The 22,491-nt window shown below is 36.3% G+C and overlaps 2 protein-coding genes and 1 pseudogene across 3 annotated transcripts; 2 read left to right on the top strand and 1 right to left on the bottom strand.

Moving 5' to 3' along the window:
* Window positions 1-7,515: 7,515 nt before the first annotated feature.
* Window positions 7,516-8,964, top strand: LOC114736393 (E3 ubiquitin-protein ligase RNF185-like). 2 transcript variants are annotated; one of them, XM_028924191.1, is made up of 2 exons: window positions 7,516-7,592; window positions 8,050-8,964. In XM_028924191.1, the coding sequence occupies exon 2, from the start codon at window positions 8,090-8,092 to the stop codon at window positions 8,768-8,770; it is 681 nt and encodes a 226-aa protein (XP_028780024.1). In that variant the 5' UTR covers window positions 7,516-7,592; window positions 8,050-8,089; the 3' UTR covers window positions 8,771-8,964. The 2 variants fall into 2 exon arrangements, with proteins under 2 accessions (XP_028780024.1, XP_028780034.1); XM_028924201.1 differs by lacking the exon at window positions 7,516-7,592 and adding an exon at window positions 7,644-7,770.
* A 3,989-nt stretch (window positions 8,965-12,953) lies between these two features.
* LOC114736402 (elongation of fatty acids protein 3-like) lies at window positions 12,954-14,405 on the top strand (annotated as a pseudogene).
* Window positions 14,406-17,199: 2,794 nt separating this feature from the next.
* On the bottom strand, window positions 17,200-20,292 carry LOC114736367 (calcium uniporter protein 2, mitochondrial). Its single transcript, XM_028924155.1, has 2 exons — window positions 19,683-20,292; window positions 17,200-17,976 (listed from the first exon to the last, which is right to left on the bottom strand). Exons 1-2 carry the CDS (start codon window positions 20,220-20,222, stop codon window positions 17,470-17,472), a joined length of 1,047 nt encoding a protein of 348 aa, XP_028779988.1. The 5' UTR covers window positions 20,223-20,292; the 3' UTR covers window positions 17,200-17,469.
* Window positions 20,293-22,491: the final 2,199 nt, after the last annotated feature.

The following is a 22,491-nucleotide window of genomic DNA, read 5'->3' as shown; positions in this document are numbered from 1 at the left end:
AATTATAATAAAGTTTCAAGGAAGAAAAAAAATTATAAAACAAGTCTCAAAAATTGTTATTCTTTATTATAAAACTTATTATTACAGATTTTTTAGGTTGTTATTAGGACTTTTTAATAATTATTTTTTTTTTTTAACATTTGATTATAATTCTCCTTTTCTTTTTTGGCCGGAATTTGCCCCCCGCCCCCAAATTTTATAGGACAATATACTATTTACTTCGTCCTTATTTTCTTATCCTGTCATGAGAAAACACATCAATTAAAGAGTCAGCAAAATCTATGCACTACGTAAGAATTATAACTTTTTTCACGTATCAACTCTAGGGTGTAATTCAAAAATAATAAATTATTTTTTAAATACACTTTTATTATTTCCACTCTCTCTCCTTAATAGGGACAAAAGTAAAGAAAAAATCACGTTACTTATCCTAACAACCTCTTATATTTTGTATCACAATTTTTTTCTAACCAATTTCTTATATTATGTACCGGACTAGAGGGGGTATTTTTTTTTCCTGTTTTTTCCTCCATTTAATATCACGCTATTATAAATATTACTTTTTTGGTCATAAATGTAATATATACTTTGTATTGTAAATTACATTATAAAATGGGTCTTACATTAAGATCGAAGGATTATTAACTATATTCATTTAATATCCTCAATCTAACGTGTATTAGCGGAACTAAGTGATAATTATATCTTGAAATTTGGAGCATGACATATATTTAAGGCTAACATAATAATTTGAGTTAGGACAAGTAAATGGGGAACAAAAATAATTTTTTCTTAACCAAAACTAGGCAATGTTCATCTTCCTTTTTATAAATGACTTCCGACATATATCATGAGAATAAAAAAATCTTAAATCTTATTAACTTGATCTTAAAACTTAGCAACTTCTTAAGTTTGTCATTATTTAATATATCAATTTTCAAAAAAATAATAATCCACACTATAATAAATAAAAGGTAAAATAAAACATTCATATTAAAAAGTTAATGATGTGATTTATAAATATGACAAAACAAATTTTTCTCTCTGACTTATAATTAGGACTAATTAAAGGAGTATATAGTAGTGCTTGGGTTTCGTTAAAAAAAAAATGGAAGTAAAAAAATGGGGAAAATATGAAGATTTAAAGCTAGCTGCAATAAATTGGGGGATTATGGATAAATGACATGTGGTAGATACATTTAAGAGGCAGGCTTGGATTTCAGGATCAGGTGGCAGTTGATGACAGCAAAGTTGCACTTAATTAACTCCCTCCAGTAGTAATCCATGCCTCTCCAATTATTGGCACGCACCTTCTGGCCTGATCCAAGGCTGTTCTCTGCTTTGAGTTATGCATTAATTGCTCGTGAGAGGGATGTCTCACAAATCTATTTGAATGATCTTTTTAAATAATTCTGTTTTCTTATTTCTCTTTCAATTAAAAAGACTTGGTATTGATATATAAACACGCACACACACACGCAGATGGGTCTAATTAACATGGAAAGTCGCTTGCCACATGCGCAGTTTTTGTCTAACTGCTTTGTTTTAACCAAACATTTTTTGTTAGCCTTTTGATTCATAATTAATACTACATACTTGGTATTCTCATTTAGTTGTGTACCTACACTCAATTAAATCAGGCTGAGTCAGGCTGAAGAAATTCCACATTCAAAATATGCAGTTGCATCATTAATTAGTTTGGCCTCATTCAACATGTTTTTCAATTAAAAATGTTTTATAGAAGATTTTTTTTTCTAATAAAAATAATCTCATGATAACTTATATGAACTATACTTTGAAAAAAAAATTGCTTTTAACTTGCGCAATTTTTTATCATGAAAATAACCCAAGGGCATCGCACTAGCCACTAAATGTGAAACCAGAGGCTTGATATATAATTGAGTGTCATATGCCAATGTTAGATTAGACCCAACCTAACGTGGGATATATTTTGTAGTTAGGCCATTCAGAACAAGGTATTCCTCTTTTTCCTATTAATTCGGTACCAATGTCGAGTCAAACTGAAATTGAAAGGGAGAAACGGAAGGTCGGGGAGCAAATTGACCGTTTGACATATGTGTGTAGGCTAACCAATGCATATTATTATATAACTAGACTACAAGATTCTTTCATATATATATTAAGAGTATTTAACTTCAAAATTCAAATTACTACTTAACTCGGGTATTCAATTTATTTTAATAATGCATTAAGTTTGAATCTAGGGAATAAAAAATGAGGAGGGAAAGTTGGATAGAATAATATTAGGAGGCAAAGAAAGGGCCAAGAAAAGGAAGGAGATTAAGAAAGTGCAGAGGTAATAAAAGTGTAGGTTGACTCATGGGAGGCTCAGAAGTCAGAAGAGGACTTCGTACCACTTTTGTTTGGCAGCGATGACAGGCATAATAAATTGGATCTTCTCACTTTTTTCATATAAGTTGACGTGTACCTGAAAGTCTGAAACTTCCTACAATTTTCTGCGCCTCTTCACATTCAATTCCTGCTCCTTTTAAAATTCTCCATCTCCGACTTTGAAACACCTTCGTGGATGACTTGGGGCTTTTCTCTTTCTTTTTTCTTTTTCCTGCTATTTTATTGTAGATATAGGTGCTCTTTAAGCTAACCTTGGTGACTTTGTGCAGAACAGTTTTGGAAACAAAACACTCGCGATACGTAAAGACGAGGATAAGGCCACATGTGTTCAATCGTTCGTTCATTTCAATGCATGTGAATTTAATTATACACCACAAAATATGAAACCTAAGTGAATATGTAAAGCAGGAAAATATAATTGATGGCAATAATTAAAAATAAATATATATAAGATCTAATTAACTAATTTGAATAGATTAATTATGTTAGTTAAATTAGTTAATACTAACTCTGATCTTAATTATAAGATCTCGTTTGTAGACTACAAACAAGATTTTATAATTAAGACTGGAGGTAGTATAATGTGTTTTTTCTAAAACACCATAAATATTTTTTTTTAATTCTCTCTCTTTCTTACTTGATTATTATTAGGAGAATATCAATAATGTTAATTTCAAAAAAAATTTGATAAAAATGTTAAACAGGTCTTATATATAGGGCCAACATTAAGTCTCTAATTAACTCATATATTAAGGACCGGAAGAGTAATAAGGTAAGCCGAAGAGCAAAATAAATTGAGTTTGTTTGACAACATATGAAAACGACTCGGATTGCTTCATTTGGTAAATACTCAGCCTATTGATTTAAAGCGATGCTAAGAAGCAGATGGAGGAGATCCATCAACATATGCACATATAGATGCATGTCAATTTAATTTCCATTTTATCTCCTTCATCTTGTGGTTCTATTTTATACACTTGCATTTGAACAAACTGTGACCGATGTGATCTCAAAGTTCTCGCGCTCATTTGTTCATACAGCAGTTCGAAGAAAAAGAAAACTACTGTCAACAAATTCAAATGTGATAAGTGAAGTTAAATACTGTGACCGATGTGATCTCAAAGTTCTCACGCTCATTTGTTCAGACAGCAGTTCGAAGAAAAAGAAAACTACTGTCAACAAATCCAAATGTGATAAGTGATGTTAAATACTATCTCCAGTTCTCAATATAAAAGATAGTTAACTAATTTGAGTGAATTAAAAAAATTAGTTAAATTAGTTATTTGAAATAAATAGGTATTGTCTGTCCTAAAATATTCTTACTAATCAAATGTATTAATTAGAACTATAATTATTATAAGGACTGTTTTAAAAAAAATAAATATAAGAGATAAAGTGAATTAGAATATTATATTTAGAATTAAAATAAAATTCAAACGATTTTTTATATTAAAGATCGAATGTAGTAATTTTTTTAAAAAAGAAACTACCTCAATGGTTAGTCACAAAGCAACTATATATAATCAACTCGCATTTATGCAGTACTTTTACTCTAGTACGACCGGGTTAGGTACAGATACCACTTATCCTTAGATTAGGGAAGTCGTTGGGTAGAAATAAAACTATAGTTTGAAAAGTGTTTTTACGGTATACGAGGTAGATATACAGAGGAATTTATCTCGATTTGCAGAAAAATGCTTCTGAAAAGTATTTTTAAGGTTACCCAAACACCCTTTAGGTCTCAGGTAGAGCCGGTAATATGGGTTGAGCCCGCGGGCTCAACCCACCAACCCGCCAACAAGTGGCGGGTTGGGTTGATAAAAATTAGGACCGTTTTAAAATAGAAGTTTTGAGCCCATAACCGCCAAGCCCAAACCCGCGGCGGGCTAACCCGCAGGGTTGGCGGGCCAACCCGTTTAACCATTTTTTTTTTTTGCAAATTTTTCCCTTTGCCTCTCAGTCTCTACACTCTTGGCCTAGTCCACAGTGCAACAGTGAGCAATCCATGTCCAATAGTCTAACACGGCAACACCAACACGGTCCCATTTTCACATTTTGCTTGCGTGTCGCACTCCTTCCAGACTCCCAACTCTCCTAGACCCAGTCTCCCAGTCGCCCTCGGCCAGTCCCAACTCCCAAGTCCCAAGTCCAAAGCCCCAAGCTCTCTGCTCTCTGTCTTTGCTTTGCGCCTTTGCCCTAGCTCATGAGTGATGATTGAGCACTTGATAGTTGATACTTGATAGTGATTTGTGTAGTGACATTGTGTTTGTGACTTTATGGTAGTGTTAATTTGGATTTATGTTTTAATTTGAGATGTTTGTTAAATTATTAAGGACATATCATGTTCATTTAATCATATGTTTAATATTTTGATATATTTGAAACTTAAAACTTGGAACTTTGGATGGGTTCCATGTTTTATTTATGATAATTTCTATTTGTATGTTTTATTTTAGGTATTTAGGAATTTGAGACTTTGAGTAGGTTTTATTTTAAAAAAAGTAAAAAATAAAAAATAAAATTTGGCGGGTTGGCGGGCCTAACCGCCAACCCACCCTTGCGGGCCGGGTTGACAAAATCCCAGCCCGTTAGAAAGCGGTCTTAAAAAGCCCAACCCGCCAAGCTTCAGGCCCGCCACGGGCCAACCCATAATCGGCGGGTTGGCCCATATTACCGGCTCTAGTCTCAGGTTCGAACTTGTCGTTGAATACATGTGCGTTTAATTGTTTAAGAGGATCATCTCTCTCTTTTTTTTTTTTTTGGGGACCAGCGTTTAAGAGGATCATCTCGAGGACAAGGATACAGATGCAACAATATATTTAGGCAATGAACTAATGTTTGTTGGGGCCTTAAAGCCGTTGTTTTTAATTGCTAATTGAAAGCCCAATTAATTTGCAATTAAGAAGTCCACTTTACCTTAGGAATCCATTCCCCACCATTTCAGTTTCGCAGAGTCAATGAACGTTCGGCCCATGTAGGGAGCCCAAAACACCCAACCATGTGGGCAATTTAGAGCCGGTAATATGGGCCAACCCGCCGATTATGAGTTGGCTCGTGGCGGGCCTAAAGCTTGGCGGGCTGGGCTTTTTAGGACTGCTTTCTGACGGGTTAGAATTTTTTTCAACCCAGCCTGCTCGGGTGGGTTGGCGGGTTAGGCCCACCAACCAGCCAAATTTTGTAATTTTTTTTACTCTTTTTAAAAATAAAACTTACTCAAAGTCTCAAATTCCTAAATACGTAAAATAAAACATGCAAATAGAAATTATCATAAATAAAATATGGAATCCATCCAAAGTTTCAAGTTTCAAGTTTCAAATATATCAAAATATTAAACATATGATTAAATGAACATGATATGTCCTTAATAATTTCACAAACATCTCAAATTAAAATATAAATCCAAATTAACACTACCACAAAGTCATAAACACAATGTCACAACACACAAATTACTATCAAGTATCAACTATCAAGTGCTCAATCATCACTCATGAGCTAGGGCAAAGGCACAAAGCAGAGACAGAGAGCGGAGAGCTTGGGACTTGGGAGTTGGGACTTGGGAGTTAGGACTGGCCGAGGGCGATTGGGAGACTAGGTCTGGGAGAGTTGGGAGTCTAGGAGGAGTGCGAAACGCAAGCAAAATGTGAAAATGGGACCGTGTTGGTGTTGCCGTGTTGGACTATTGGACATGGACTGCTCACTGTTGGACTGTGGACTGGGTCGAGAGTGTAGAGACTGAGAGGCAAAGGGAACAATTTGCAAAAAAGAAAAAAATGTTAAATAGGTTGGCCCGCCGCGGTTTGGGCTTGGCGGTTATGGGCTCAAAACTTTCATTTTAAAACGATCCCAATTTTTATCAACCCAACCCGCCACTTGTTGGGAGGTTGGCGGGTTGAGCCGCATATTACTTGCTCTAGTGGGCATAATATGTTGTTTGTCGGCGGGATTTTTTCTTTTTCTTTTTTTTAAGGTAGGGTCATAAATGTTGTTTTTCTTTCAAGAAAATTGAAAGCTGAAGAAATTTTGGATATATTTTTACATATTTTCTTGAGAAAAAAAACACATTCTTTTGGTAAGCACTTTGATAGATTTATTAGTTATTATCTTTAGTTCTTTTTTTAAAAAAAATTAAATTTCATATCCTTGTATTTTTATTTTTAAATAATATGTCATCTCTTCTGATATCCAATCAAGTAGTTACTGACATATAATAAAATTTCTTATTTTCAGAGCTTTAAAAGTCTGGCCTAATTTTGATGGGTCATAATTTTTTAATATTAGAAAAGCATATAGTTTCCTTGTGCTAGGGTGTGTTTGGGTGACACCCCAAACCATGGTTTGGGGACCCAAACCATGGTTTGGGGACCCAAACCATGGTTTGGGGTGTCAATCACCCAAACACCCCCTCTAAAAACCAAAACCATGGTTTTGACTCCAAAACCATGATTTTGGAAAAAGCAAAATTTTTTTGCTTTTAGAGAAAAAAGGGAGAGTGTGAGAGCCTATATGATATGTATCTTGTTATTTTTTTGATAAACATATTTTTTGATAAACATATTTAATCTTATATTTTATAAATATATATACACATTAATTATTTATTAATTATATTATCTTATGTATTATTAATTATGTTGGTAAAAAATATATTATTAACAATTTTATTCCTTCAAATTAAAATATATCATAAAATCTATTTTTTCTATAATTATCATATTAACTTATGTCTTTTTTTTAGTAATTTGTATATATAAAAAGTGCTTCTGATAACAACTATCCAAACACTCTCACTTCTCAAAATCACTTTTTTACAGAATCTATTCTTCACAGAATCTATTCTCCCCAGAATCTATTCTCCAGAATCACTTTTCCAAACCATGGTTTGGTTTCATCCAAACACACCCTAAGTAAAAGGGGTATATTTGTTATTTTTTAATTAAAATTTAAAAATTTTCAAGGTGAATATATAAATAAATATATATATTTATATATATGGAACCGGCATCTCTCGCTTCTCGAACCCTCCGGCCTAAAAACAGTTATTGTAAAAAAGCATAAAAAATAAAATAGGCGGGGATTAATTTATACGAACAAAACCAGAAAAAACCTAGAAACTTCTACGCGCAATAATCGCCTTTTTAGGGGTTTTGAAGAACATTCACTTTCTCGTTCCAATTCCGCTTCCGTCCCCAATCAAGTTGCCGAGTCTAAAGCAGATTGTAAGATTCGATTTATCAATTCTCTTGTTTATTCTTATCTTCCTCCATTTTCTTGTAATTTTCAATCCCCATTTTGTTTGGTGTGGAGTTCGATGGTCGTTATGTGCTTGTCACCGCTTGGGGATCCCTCTTTTTCTTCATTCTTCGGTGCTTATTAACGCTTCCTATTACCTAACCTGTGCGTTTCCTTTTTATTTTTCCCCCTTGATTTCGTATTGGTTTATAACGAGCATTTTTTTTTTTCTCGTTGGTTATTTTATGGTTTCTTGATTATGCAATCTTGTCCTTTGAAAGAATTTTCTTATTCATTTTCAACTTTAAATGAAGATGGTGATTTCGATGATTCTTATCCTCCCTTAACTGCTGATGATGCTTTGCGTTTTATAGCAGTTCCAGATTTTCCGATGTATTTTAATTTTTTTTTCCATTTATGCAATTTCTTTTTGTTGATGAACAGGGTCTTGTTTTTGTGCATTTTTGGCCTTCGGGGGTGAGCCATGGCAAATGGGATTGGGGAATCGATGAGCACGTCTTCTCAAAGCCCGTCTTGCTCAGGGAATGGTTCGAATGATGCTGGTGATTTTGAATGCAATATATGTTTCGATTTAGCCCAAGACCCAGTTATCACTCTGTGTGGTCATCTATTCTGTTGGCCATGTCTCTACCAATGGCTTCACCATCACTCGCATTCTCAAGAATGTCCGGTTTGTAAGGCTCTTGTCCAGGAGGAAAAACTGGTTCCATTGTATGGAAGGGGTAAAACACAGACTGATCCTAGAACAAAGTCGTACCCTGGAATGGAGATTCCCCGCCGCCCTGCTGGCCAGAGGCCTGAAGCGCCTCCTACACCAGAAGCCAATCCGTTTGGAAGTTATGGGTTTGGATTGATGGGAGGATTTATACCAACGGCAACAGCAAGGATGGGAAATTTCACCCTTTCTACGGCCTTTGGTGGCTTTATACCGTCGCTTCTTAATATTCAATTCCATGGTTTTCAAGATGCCACTGTCTATGGGACGACCTCTGGGTATCCGTTTGGATTTAATGCCTTTCATGGAGGACCCGCACGTGATTTCGGCCACCCAACTGGTCAGGGGAATCGTCATGAGGACAATGTTTTGAAGAATCTCTTTTTGTTGGTTGGTGTATTGGTCCTCCTTGCTTTCATTTTTGGGTAGTAAAACCATCTTGCGTTTGAGCACAGGAATTGTTGAGGTTCATTATCATTTCTGTAAATACCTAAGAAGTCATTTTCGTTATTCAGATTTTTGCCAGTTTAATTTTTTACAACTGTATTCGCGGCAGCTGCACTGCTCTTTTGTGCTTCTTGTAATTGTTATCTCATGGTTTGCTGGCTTTCTTACTCTGTGCCTCATGTTTCTTTGTTTAGCTAGCTAGTGTACATTAGTGGTCTGTCGAGTAAGAAGTTGATGACAGCAGAAAAGAATCAGCATATTTTGTCTGTGTTATTTGGGGTTCTGACTTTTTAAGTCAATAAATCAGAGGGTTCTAAGGTCATGGCTTAAACTGCAGAATGATATACATGTGTGTGTGTGTGTGTGTGTGTATTTTTGGTGTTTGCAGAACGATATATATATTTTGGTGTTTACTTCGTTGTTCGAGGTCTTCGCCTAATGATTTTAATTGCATTCGTGCGTAAGTACAATTGGGCTGTTTTCCTTTTCTTGCAGTAACTTCTCTGTATGTGTTTTACTTCTCATGTTCGATCTCACAAAGTTACAATTTGCAGACGTGAGGATTCCTGTGAAGTTTTAAATTGGTAACGAATTCAGGGGTGTAGTTGTAATATCTGCTATTTTATACATCTTTACTTTTTCGACTGAGAAGAGAACAATATATACGCATGAGTAAGAAAGTATAACTTTGGGGGGGCCAAAAAAAAAAAAAAAGGTAAGAATGTATAACTACGAGTATGAGCCTCTCAGAAAATGGGGATGAGGGAATGAGATGAGCTCAATTTCAAAGGAGCATTCTCTTTCCAGCTTTACCTGCAAGCTTTCTGGAAGATAGTCAGGGGACAGAAAATGGGTATTCGGGTTGGTGAGCACGTGGTCTTTAATTCCGTTGATGACAACTGTGCCAACGATGTAATCATAAGCCACGTGGTTTCTCAATTATGACAATCTGACCCTTTTTCTAGCATGATCAGCATACCTTTTTTTTTTTTTTGGAGTTGAAGCATGATCAGCATGCTGATTAACGTTTATTGTAATATGAGTTAGCTGTGCCCGTTCATTGACGACTGAATTGATATGATCATGAGAGTCTTTCAAAGTTCAAACCCGTTTGAGTTGTACTCAGATTAAAAAAGGAAAAAGGAAAAACCCTTTTGCCTTTGGGCACCAAATTTTGGACTTAGGAATCGTCCAGTGGTGATGAGCCTAATAGATCTCCCCTGCCAATGGATTGATGACACTCACATTGGGTGTAGATTGTGGATGGCCGCTTGTGAATTCATCGATTGAATTAACATTTTTAAAGTGGTTTTTACCAAGTTTAAGGAAAATGTGATAGAAAAATTCTGTCTCAATTTACGTGAAAAATATTGTTTTAAATATTTTTTAGGGGATCCCAAACATCAATTTTTTTTCCCCTCTGCGTGCCAAATATTCTTTCCGGAGTTACTATCTCTTTTCCTACATTCATTGCCATTCTATTTCATATCCCACTTCCATCCAAATGAGTATCATCATTCCAAACACTCGAACAGGAACCAATGGAAGGCTGATGGATATTGCAAGCTCAGGAAAGGTTCAAACCAAAGTTTCATATTGCACCCTTTCTTTCTTAAAACCAAAGTTCAAATCATCATTCTGGATACTTTTTTTTTTTTTTGGCTACAATCATTCTGGATACTTTGAACTAAGGGATATGGCGGGTCAAAGTCCCAAATTAGGATGGGTTTAAACTTCAGACACACAAATTTTGCGCATTTGGACTGTCCTGTAAGTCCCAAATGCATTTCCAATCTCACGAACATTATGGAATAGTAGAGAAGAGGTAAGCTTTCCAATCGAGACAGTCACATCTTACAACGTAAGATCCTTATCTGCAGTGGTAAACTGCTGATCCCTCTCCGCCCTTGTCGCCATTCTGTGTTTACCAAGACGCATACGCCTTTTGTCTCATTGGCTGAACCAATGAACTCTCTTCAGAATTTATCGGTAATCTTTTTCCTTTTTCCAACTTAGTTGTTTTGATTAATCTGAACCGTTTCAGAGCCCATTTGCTGCTCAAATGTTTGTTCATCAAGTTGCCGGAGATCTTCATCATCCGCCTGCAAATGTCACCATAAGGTAACTTGATCTGCTGCAAATAGTAAATAAAGGAAAAGAAAAACCGAGACTTGCTTGCAAATGCAACCAAGGATGGTCACTTTACATTTGATAGCATATTGCATTTAAATATAATTAAGATTAGGTTGAGAAGCCTTCGTATAAACTCTAACCACTCCCGAATAATTTAAGCATGAGTTAAGGGAAAGCAAGCATGTATTCCCATTACTTTAGTCTGTTTGTTTCGTTCTCATGACAAATTCCTTTCTTTCTGGTGTGAAACTTAGCCATTAATTAAGTGATGCTTCTGAGAGGCCCTGCCTCTTTCATTAGAAAGTTAGGTTTGACGAGAATTCTAAACTATTTGGTGTGTCTACCAGTGTGTCTATTGTATATCACTTCCCATGACTTATACCGTGTTTTAAACTTTTCATAAACAGGTGATCTAAATAATTGTTTTTCAATTAGTTTTACAACATGCAATCTTTTTTATTTTCATTTAGTCGCTGAACAATTTTTTTTTTCTGTTGTTCTTCTTAGACCTGATTAAGTAACTTGTGACACAAGCCTCACTTTACTTTCATATTGGTTTAGACTGAGTTGGATCTGTCATGAATTTTTGGCATATAATTTAAAAATCTATGGAATCCCTCCTTTGACCAGCATTTTCACCCCCCCGGGGAGGGGGGACATTAAAATTGAAGGCCTTAAATTGTAAGCTTTACAATATAACCTTTTCTTACTGCCATATTTTCCTAAAGTTAACTGGTACCTTCGCAGACTTTTATATCCTTAAAATTACAATTATGTCATCTCAATAACAATTTTTGTTAAATTTAAGGTCACTTGATATGTTTTTTTTCCCTTTCATTTTGTTATTGTCAACGATCTTCTTCCGCAACCAGTCATAATTAGTAAGCAATAGCCATAGCTTCCACAGGGTATGAATTTTAATTTTTAGATTCAAGCAACTGCTAAAGTACTCCCCATTCTCCACTTGACATATGTATTTCACTTCAAAATATGATGTGATCAAGTCTTTTATTTTTAAATGAGATAATATTCTTACCACCATATAGGTAGCTCCAATAAAAAAGAATTAAAAAAAACAAAACGAACAACTTCACTAACTCGTTCTATATTTGCGATGTGTGTTTGTATTTAATTTGTAAACAAATGAGCGGTTCTCAAATGAAGGTCGGTATCAGATTCATCTTTATAATACTGAAATTATTTCGTCATGAAAAGGAAGTGGGGGAGGAAAGAAACAAACGTGTGGACTCCAGTAAAATAATTTATTTAAGTAGCCATGATTTAATTATTCGGTGCTTTGCTGATTAATTATTGTACTATTATTTCAATCAAACTAAAGATAAGCGCGCATGGAAATAATGTTTTTATCATGTCTGCCAACCTTTACATATATAATTGTATTTACAATAATAAGAACAAGGGTGTGTTTTGTAGTTTGAAATCTAGTAAAAGGAAGCAAAGAACATGCGCTTTTGGAAGTGTTACTTTGAGCTCCCAGATTTGTTTTAATTATGCTAAATGTCATTAACTTTGGTAAATATCGGGACTGAACCCATTTAAATTTTTTATGATAAGAAATTGAACATATTCTGGTTTAAAAAAATTGTGCCTTAGTTGAAGATGATCTGAAATCCAAGCATTAATGGCGTTTAACAAGGCCCGGAAAAGATCAATGGGGATGAAAATGAAATTGCCAGAAATTAGACGGCATGCGAGCGGCTGTACAATGATTAATTAATTAATACTTATTAAGAGAGTAAATTAAAAAAATTAATTAAATTAGTTATTTGTAATAAATAAGAGTTGTCTTTTCTAAAATATTTCTGTTAATTAAGTGTATTCGTTAAACTATTATTATTATAAAACTACTTTAAAAAAATAAATAAATTTGATAAATAAAACAAATGAGAATTCTATATTTAAAATTAAAATAAAATACAGCTACTTAAGTATTAAATTTACATGTGGAAGGGGTGTCCACATCATCGACCATTTATATTTTGCCACGTAATAAATTTCTTAATGCTCGTTCGCCGACAGATTTAGTTCTCTCTCTCTTTTTTATGTCTATTTCTGGTCTGCGCAGAACATAGTCTCTTTCGCGGCGAGTAAATTCGCCGACTAACAGAAAATATCCTTCTGTATAAATTCCTTCGCCTAGAGGAAGGAGACAAAGATTACTTCATGTGAGAGACTAGTCATGGTTTACGACGTTGTCTCGCCTGCAATCGGTAACACCTCCACCGTCGTCCACAACCTCGGCTTCTATCTGTCGGAGCATCCGGCGATCGTCAATTTCCGTTGGAGCCACACCCAGTCATGGGGTTCCACTTGGCTGTTCCTCTTCACTTCCATAGCCGCATATCTCTTCATCTCTCTCTTCCTCCATCGACTTCTGGCTTTCCTCATCCGCCCGACCCGTGCAGTTCCTCTTGGCCCCATACCCGCTCTTCATAGCCTGTTCATGTCCCTTATCTCCGTCACTATTTTCGCCGGTATATTACTCTCCGCCGCCGTTGAGATCAGAGACACCCGTTGGTTCTGGCGACGCTCAAAGACCCATTCCAATGGCTGCTCTGTTTTCCACTGGGCACTCGACCCTCGGGACGGGTCTTCTTCTGGTCATACGTGTACTACTTGTCTCGATTCCTACACATGTGGAGGACGATCTTCACGATTTTACGACGTCGTAAACTGGTGTTGTTCCAGCTGTTCAATCAGTCCATCTCGATCTTCATGTCATTCTTGTGGCTGGAATTTTCGCAGTCGTTTCAAGTGGCGGCGATCCTGGCGACGACGCTGGTGTATTCGGTGGTGTACGGATACAGATTCTGGACGGCGATGGGGCTGAGAAGTGCGTGCTTTCCGCTGGTGTTGAATTGTCAAGTGGTGCTGGTGGGTTGCAACGTGGCGTGCCATGTAGGAGTGTTTCTGCTTCACTTCTTCCGAGGCGGATGCAACGGAATCGGCGCCTGGATTTTTAATTCGGTGCTCAACGTTGGTGTTCTGTTGGTGTTTCTGAATTTTTACGTGAGATTACAGGCCGATTACAGGAAAAGTAGTGCCAGGCTTGAAGGCGAGTCCAAGGCTCATTCCTGTGGTCATCAAAGGCTGGCGATCGGTCGTTAGCACTGTAGCAGAAATGGACAAGACAACTAGGTTTAGGTGATTTCATGAGGCCTCCACCAAGCGTCTATACTTTTCTTGGTTAATTGTATTTGTAGGAGCAAATACCACCCCTCGTTGTAGATTTTTGGGGTTATGATATCATTATTTTTAGTTCAAGGATCACACAATGCTTGTTGCATTAGACATATGTAGCACTATGGAAAGTGGAAACGAATCAATAGTGGTTTTTGTGAGTGGCGGGTGTTGTGTTTTTTCCCTCCTGGGTTATGCATCACCATCGCATTTTACCAACTAACAACAGTATATTAGAATCGGTGACAAATGTTGTTTATTTTTCTTAGTGTTAATATTTTTTTTGGGAGGGCACAAAAAGAGAGGGCAATTCCCTGAAACAACAAACTAATTGGGGACACAGTTTCGATGCTTACCACTTTGATGAGCATTCTAAGCTCATCAGATATATATTGTTTATATCTAATTTGAATGGTCCAAATTTAAAGTCTTTCATGAATTATTTTTAAATAGAAAAAATTTTATTTGAAAAAAATAATAGTTAAGAAATTGTCTTTATTTTAGATTCTATACATATTAAAATAATTATTTTGAATAAATAAAAATAAATAAGAATCAAATTCAGACTATCCAAATGAGATGTGAACAGTTTAGGTTTGATAAGTTTAGGATGCTCATCAAAGTGATAAATAAAACTAGAAAGTGGAGGAATCCAATCCCATGTAATCCCTATCAACAGGAGCACTCCTAACACATCCAAAGAGGGGGAACTTTCGCTGAAAGTGTCGGCAATTCTGTTATGCAGTATGCTCTTTGAGAACGTGCTATACTTGTAATTCCTAATAATCAACTTTCATTATGTTTTGGATTTGAATGAACATAAGGTTACAGATTTGTTGCTTACCATTTGACATCAACATATCAATTGAGTTCTTAGTATCTGATTCCAGAACAACTTTCTAGAATTCAGAATTCCAAGTCAATCTTAATCCCTAAAGAATAGCTAATTCTTCAGCTTCATAGACAAGAGGATGTTTGGACTAACCTTTTGAAAGTGATTTAATAATATATAAGATAAATATACGTGATGAGTTTTGTTTTGATTCGTATAAAAGTACTCGGGAGAATGCTGCTATCAAAGAGTATTATTCATAGTGTCAGAAATGGAAACATGCCAATCAATAATCTCAGACGGGCCTGGACTGGTTAATTGGGCCTCATCCCCCACGGGAACCTTCGCGCTTTTGGTGGGGTTACATTGGCAGGCACATTGCTGTGTCCGTGGCTTTTTAGGGTTCAATTCAAGCGGGGCCCGCCAAATTCAAAAAAACGGAAAGTGGTCACCTTGGTGGAATCATCTTCCACTCACAACGTCATCCACTAGAGAATGCTGTCATCACACAGTAAGCCCATGCTGTCCCCACACAAAAGTTTGAAGTTCCTTCGCCTTCAACTCTGTTTTTTTTTGTTGGGTGGGTAGTTTATAAAGCCATATGAATGGAAGAAAATTGAGGCCCAATCAACAACACAAGATGTTGAGGCCTGTGGGAGGTGCTTCTTGGGAAACACAAAATAAGCCTGCAGACATTGAATTACAACATGCATCGTCAGCTTGTATCTGGCGACACGCTAGTCCCAACCACCATTAATTACAAAGATTGAAGGTGATAAGAGATGAGATGAGAAGGAAGGAGAAGGTGGTGAGTCTAAAAGCAGGGGAATGGGCCGAAGTTGGATGAGAGGCGTGTGGGGACAGTGTGGGCGCAGGTGTGATTGTGCTGTTGAGAAATGAGAACAGATTCACACTGTTCACCAATTCATATTGTAAATGCAAAATATAATAAACTGTAAAAACACACGAGCTTGGTGGAGCGTGACGGTGATGGAAATCACCTGTCCCAGAAACAGCCTTCCCTGCATCTTCCCTCCTAATCTTTATTTACTCACCCTAACCAATGCTCCTTAATTCCCTCGCCCCTTTCCCCACGTTTATTAGCACCTTTGCGTCCACCAATACCAACTCTACTCCTTCCGTTCCTTAAAAATTACGATTCATTTAGTGTGTGTTTGGGATTGTGGTAGAAATTTTCTATAAATATATTTTACGTAAATTGAGATAAAACTCTTCTCACATATTTGTCTTGTATTCTGTAAATTACTATTAAAAATTACTTATAAATTGTTTCAAACAGGTTCTTAATGAATTTGTTAATACCTTTTTAACTTGTCCTCCTTCTTTTTCTCATGTTTACTACTCCATAATGAAATACGCCCCCGGCGGCCATAAATCGTTTCCCTGTTAATCACTTCGTCGCAAAAATTGAAGGATTCCATTTCTCTTTTCATTTCATTTTCACCCCCTACCATACCTAAGTACCTAACCTACTCCTCCAATTTCACCATTGCAAGTTGAAGCATATTGCTCCTCCTCTACTGCTTTTTAAAATGCCTACATTATAAATACATAAATATTCCCACATGCAAATTATATTTTAATTAACAACCTCTTCCTGATTGGTTATTCTAAGTCTGACGCGTCGCAAACAAACTCCACAGAAAAAAAAAATCCATAACGTACGGAATTTGATGTATCCAATAATTATGGACGCGCCAGCCTATCCCCATATTTAATACGATAGCAACGGGAGTGGTGGAGTATCTTACAAGTTCAATAACTTCCCTCTGAGCCTAAATAAAGGTACTTTAATATTTACTTACATTGGAATTTAATGACCATTTGCTTGGTTCCTTTCTAGTTTCCAGCTATATGTATTATCTTTTTCCTAGACTGGAATGTAATATCAATCTTTTATTAAAAAAAAATGTAAAACTAACATTACAAGTTCCTTATTTTCTGACATAACAAATATAAACTGTATACAGCGTATTAACAACCGGATGAAAGAATCAAGGACATTCCATTTTGAAATTTAAAATCATACGCACTAACTAATCAGTATATGTAATGAATCAAGGAAATAGCCAATTGATTCTTTCCACCTGCCCCATGAATGCTTTTGTTTTGATCTAAACCATGCTTTGTTATAATTAAGAACAGAAAATGTGTTAAAACAAGGTCGGTTTCTTAGGTATTATATACTCTTCAGGGGAGGGCTTAGGAAAAATGGGACCACGGGTGAAAGCGAAATAGCTTGGGAACACTTGGCATTTTTTTGCTGTTACAATTCCTTAAGTTGAACAATAATTACAACACTCTGCTTTTGTCGCTACATAAAGCCGCTCCTACATTTTAGTCATGCATTTTTCGAATTTTTCCTCTGCTTTGTAATGATATCCTAAAAAAGACTCCGCCGCCGGGTCCAAGGTTTTTCCTTTTTCTTTCCTTCTATATTTTCAAATCATAAGAGGCGGTCAATACATGAAAAATCAATAATGGTCAGTATGTTCTACAAATGGAATTCATCGCTGTGAGAATTGTGAAACGGGGGATGGGAAGCAACGGAAGAACCCAACTTGGAAGCCGAAGGTGATGGCGAAGAGTGGGAGCAAGCAGCCCTGAGCTGATTATACCTGGCAAGGTCGAACTGGTAGCGTTCCATGAGGCGTTTCTGCTTGGAGCTGAAACGGCTTTGGTAGAAACCTTCAAAAGATGGTTCTTTGGAGGTTCTGAGGAAGAAGGCGTAGCCAGCCATGAAGTAGATGGACGTAACATAGAAGCAAATGGGCTCCATCACATCCCATGAAAGCTCCCAAAAAGTGAGCCTCATGAACAGTGCTGTTTGCACCACCAGGTAACCCAGCCCTCCCCACAGCTCACGCCGAACCAAGCCGTCAGCTTTTGTGTCTATGGCTGCCTTCTGTTTCTCCAGTTCTTCAAGCTCCTTTCTGGCCACTTCTGGGTCATATGTCTTCCCCGTTGTCTTTGGGAGCAGACGTTGAATGGCTTTTGCTACCTGTATCACAAATTATTTAGAGTTTGGGTAAAATATGGCTCAATTTACATTCGGCTTCTCTCTATAGGATTAACTGTACATTTCCAAGGCCAAGAGAGGGAAATGCAAACTGACAGGACTCTTTTAGACCCTTGACAAACTCAGCTTGGATAAAAGGTTTACCAGGTCAGCACAATTGGACTTTGATAGGAGGAAAGAAAAAGGACAAAATAAGAAAGGAAGGCATTGTCATTTATCGGGGAAGGACTGGATTTTTCTAGACGCGATAGAGGTTAGGTGAAGAAAAAGAAAATGACAACTAACAAGTGTGAAAAGAAGTAGAAAACTAAAAATTGGAAACTGCTTGAAATAAAATGCAGAAATGTCTGGATTTTACAGGGCGCAAATAGGACGACGTCCCAAGGGCTTCTCACAAAAACATACCAAAAGGTCTATTTATCCTTTTATTCACATCTCTGCCCCCCCCAACTTTCCGTCAGGAATCCAAATTTCCCATTCCCAAGGACCCACTTGCCCATCAACAAATATTTTTTTCCCTTCGATCATTTAAAATTTGAAAAATAAAATTAAAAGAAGCAGCGCCGAAGCAACTCGAATGAGCATTTTACATGTTTCACATCAATGTTAGTCTAAATTTGAAGTTTCCTGGTGCGTTGCCTGAAATGAACGGGGTGGGGATCCAGATATGAATGGGTTTTTGGGTAAATATTTGAATTGAATGGTTTTCCCTAATACACGAGGATCTCGTGCGGACAAGAGAGAAATAAAGAGGTGAGGTGAGATCTACAATAATAAATTTCTCGCAATATCACCCCTTTCTCTCCTGCACGAAACCAATGCCCCGCAAGGATAGCCTGCATAAAGCCATTCTTTATCCCAATCTACAAATTCATTCCATTTACTTCTTTTTCATTGCGGTGAAAATTATTCTTCTTACTTCAAGTTATTCCTCAAATAACTAATGGGGGGAATCCCATTAATTCATCCACAAGAAAAAATAAGAGAAATCTCTGGTGAACGAAAAAAATGAGGCCGATTTGCCATCCAGTACGAGCACAGGAAGTGATGAGGTCGGATTCACATTAAATCCAGCCTCCTCGCTTCCTCCCTTCCCATGAGAGAAATTAGGGGTGGGAAAGGATGGCCGGCACACTTAATTCGACATCACAAATTTATCCCACTTACTTTGTTTTTTAAAAAATTTATTTTATTTACTTCACGTTTTTCCTAATGAAATGATCTCAAATTCTCAATACAGTAACCCATAGCCCCTCCCACATAATATAACCCTAATACTATTTTTAGGAAAAAAAATCTCATTAGTTAATTAGTTAATTCCCTTAGGTAAAGTGAAAGGATTTTTGTGATGAAAGGAAGAATGAGGGCTTTCTCGGTCCTTGGGAAGCCCTAATTTACCATCTGAAACGTGGAATCCTTTACACGTTTTAGAACTGGCGAAACAACAAACTTTCAATTTCCTGTCGAAAAAACAAAAGTCACCGGAAAAGCTTATCAGTTTTCGGTAGTCTCCAAATGAATGGGGTGAATAATAAATGGAAAGTATGTGAAACATATCTGTGATCTCCACCATGACCCTCTGAGAAACCCAGAAAACTAACCCAACAGAACAAGGAGCAAAATAACATGGGGGCAATTGAATAAAACTTCAAGAAAAATAAAAAGACAAGAGGGGGATAGGTATTCACCTCTTCCGGCCTCAGAAACACGACATCTCCCAAGACAATTACAGCAGCAGAATCATCAAGCATCTTAGCCGTTCGTTTGGCTTGATCCTCATCCGAGCAATATTCGGCGCAGATCTGAAGAAACTCCGAATACGGTATGCAGCTCTCCTGGATCTCCCGCAGCTTCGATTTCACCAACTCCAGCTGCGCAGCCCTCAACAGTTTCCTCGCATCCCCAACAGCCATATTCGCATTCTCCGGCGGAGGAACCAAACCGTCCAATCGAATGCGATTTCCAGCAGCGCTAATAGCCTTGAGCTGATCAACAACGCCATCCCCCAGCAATGGCGATCGGCGCTCCGGCTGAAACAGCGACCGCTTGTGCAAGAAACGAAGGAAGATGCCTTTATCTCCCGGATCCGGAGCAATGTCAGGATTGCTGGGGCTCGTGGGTATTCGAGGATGAACAGAGGAAGAAGACAAACGGCCATTGGCAGGAGCCGGCGAAGAGAATTTGGTAAATTTGAGTAAGCGTTGAGCAAGGGATCTCCTAAACGCCATTGATTTACAAAAGAGGAAGAAAACGAGATTTCTGAAGTTACAGGGCCGTCAAACGGAATTTGAATTGCTTGGAGATAAGGATGGGACTGGGAGTCATCTTATATAGTTGCCCCATAACGCTGGAATTTTTTTCTTTTTTTGCCCCTCAAGAGAATGGGAAAGCTAAAAGAGATGACGATGACCTCATGAGAAACTGATGCGAGAAATCGAGACCGAAACGCAAAATTGTCGGGATAGGGACGCGGGAATTTAAACTAATTCGGATATAATAAAGATAAATAAAGTAAAATGCTGTTGGATGTTTAGATTTGAAAAATCTTATTGATTATTGATGTAATGAAAAGAAAACTAGGAACAATCTCAAAAAAATTTAATTAGTAAGGAAGGGTCAGATTCATAAGATCGGTTGGCCAAAAAAAAAATCATAATATCGATTTTCCATATTAATATGCAAATCTTATTAATAAGTACTACCTCCAGTCATTAATATAAGATCTCGTTTAATTTTTATTTTAATTTTAAATATAATATGTCAATTTATTTTTTTATCATATTTATCAATTTTTTTAAATAGTCATTTTAATAATAATATTTCTAGTCAATAAATTTGATTAGTAAGAATATTTTAGGAAAAAAAATTATTTATTACAAAAAAACTTAACTTATTTTTTTTAATCTATTTAAATTACTTAACTAGTTATTATATCAAATTAGTTAACTAGTTATTATATTTAGTAGCGAAAGTAGTAGTTTATAAATAATAACTAACCCAGTGAATAATCAAGTTATAGGAGCTAGAAACTCTCGGGCTTTTTTACCCACATGCTATAAACAGTAAAATAAAATACCAAAATGCTACAGCGCGGAAAGATATTACCGAAATGCTACACTTGAAATTCATCACCAAAAGATGAATTTATAAACTTTATCTTACCCAAAACGAGTTCTTCAATAAAGTGGGAAAATTTGCAAATTCATCTAGTGGAGATGAATTTTAGAAGTTCATCTTTGATAGATTAATTTTAAGAGCCCTAAGCCATTCTGTCCTCTTCTGCCTCCATTCCATATGAATATCTGAATATTTTTTTAAAATTAAAAAGAAATTTTTAAAATGATACATTCTTCCCAAGACTGATAACACATTTAAAAAAAAAAAAATTTTGCCTTACCCATACGTCTCAATCATCCTTCCCAAGAATGCAAGCTTTTTTACTGTTGACCTATAAACAGTAAAAAAATTTTATCAAAATGTTATACTTTAAGAAGATTTACTAAAATGTTATATGCGAAATTCATTTTCAAGTGAAAAATTTCCAAAATTCATCCACAAAAGAATAATTTATTCGATATCTTTCATCATACTTGTAATGGAAGTTCATCTTCTAGAAATCAATATAAAAAATTCATCTTTTAAGAAACAATTTCAAATTTCACTATAATGAGCAACGTGCCCTTGTATTTTCCATATAAGAATGTTCCATCAACTTGTACAATAGGCTTGAGGTGAGGAAATGCATCTATGCATGGCTTGAATGCCCAAAAAACACGATGAAACATTTCAACTGGTTGATCATTTGTACTAACTTCAGGGCATTGTTTATTTGAAAAATGTATGCATGATCCAGGCATGAAGTGTTGAACTGCGGCTAACCACTTCGGGAGTAAGGAATATGAGATCTCCCAATTCCCAAAAGCAATCGCAACTGCTAACTGTTTTGCTTTCCATGCTTTTCTATATGATACAGTGTAACCAAATATGGATTGCATCCTTTCAATAATTTGTGACACTTTCACATCTGGCTTGTCAGTTACCATTACCACAATACAAGAGGATATAACATCAGCATCTAATTTTGGATGGTCTAGAGTTAATGATGTACTCAAGCATATGTGAGGGCCCCCATATTTCGTGATCTCCCAAAAGTTTCTGCTTTCTTTCTTGCAAGCCCTTACTCTCCAATTGCAATTTTGTCCATAATTAATACAACGATATTCTTCATATTTTTTACATGAATAGTGAACCCTAAATGTATGATGAACTCGAACAGAGTATAACTTCACTGCACGTCTTAGAACACGGACATTGCTAAACATTTTTCCAATATATAATTCTTCATTATCCCCAACATTTAGAATATTATCTAATTCACTAAACTCAGGAGCTCTAGCTGACTCGACGTGAATTTGCAATAAGAAAGCAGTTGCAAGCTCATTCTGCTCGTTCATATCATCATATTCATTATCGTTGTCATCATTATCACTCCCACTA

This window comes from Neltuma alba, unplaced genomic scaffold, assembly GCF_004799145.2.
Source record: "Neltuma alba isolate B1F8T4 unplaced genomic scaffold, ASM479914v2 tig00002734_pilon, whole genome shotgun sequence".
NCBI classification, from domain to species: domain Eukaryota; kingdom Viridiplantae; phylum Streptophyta; class Magnoliopsida; order Fabales; family Fabaceae; genus Neltuma; species Neltuma alba.
This window is presented reverse-complemented; position numbering and strand designations above follow the sequence as displayed.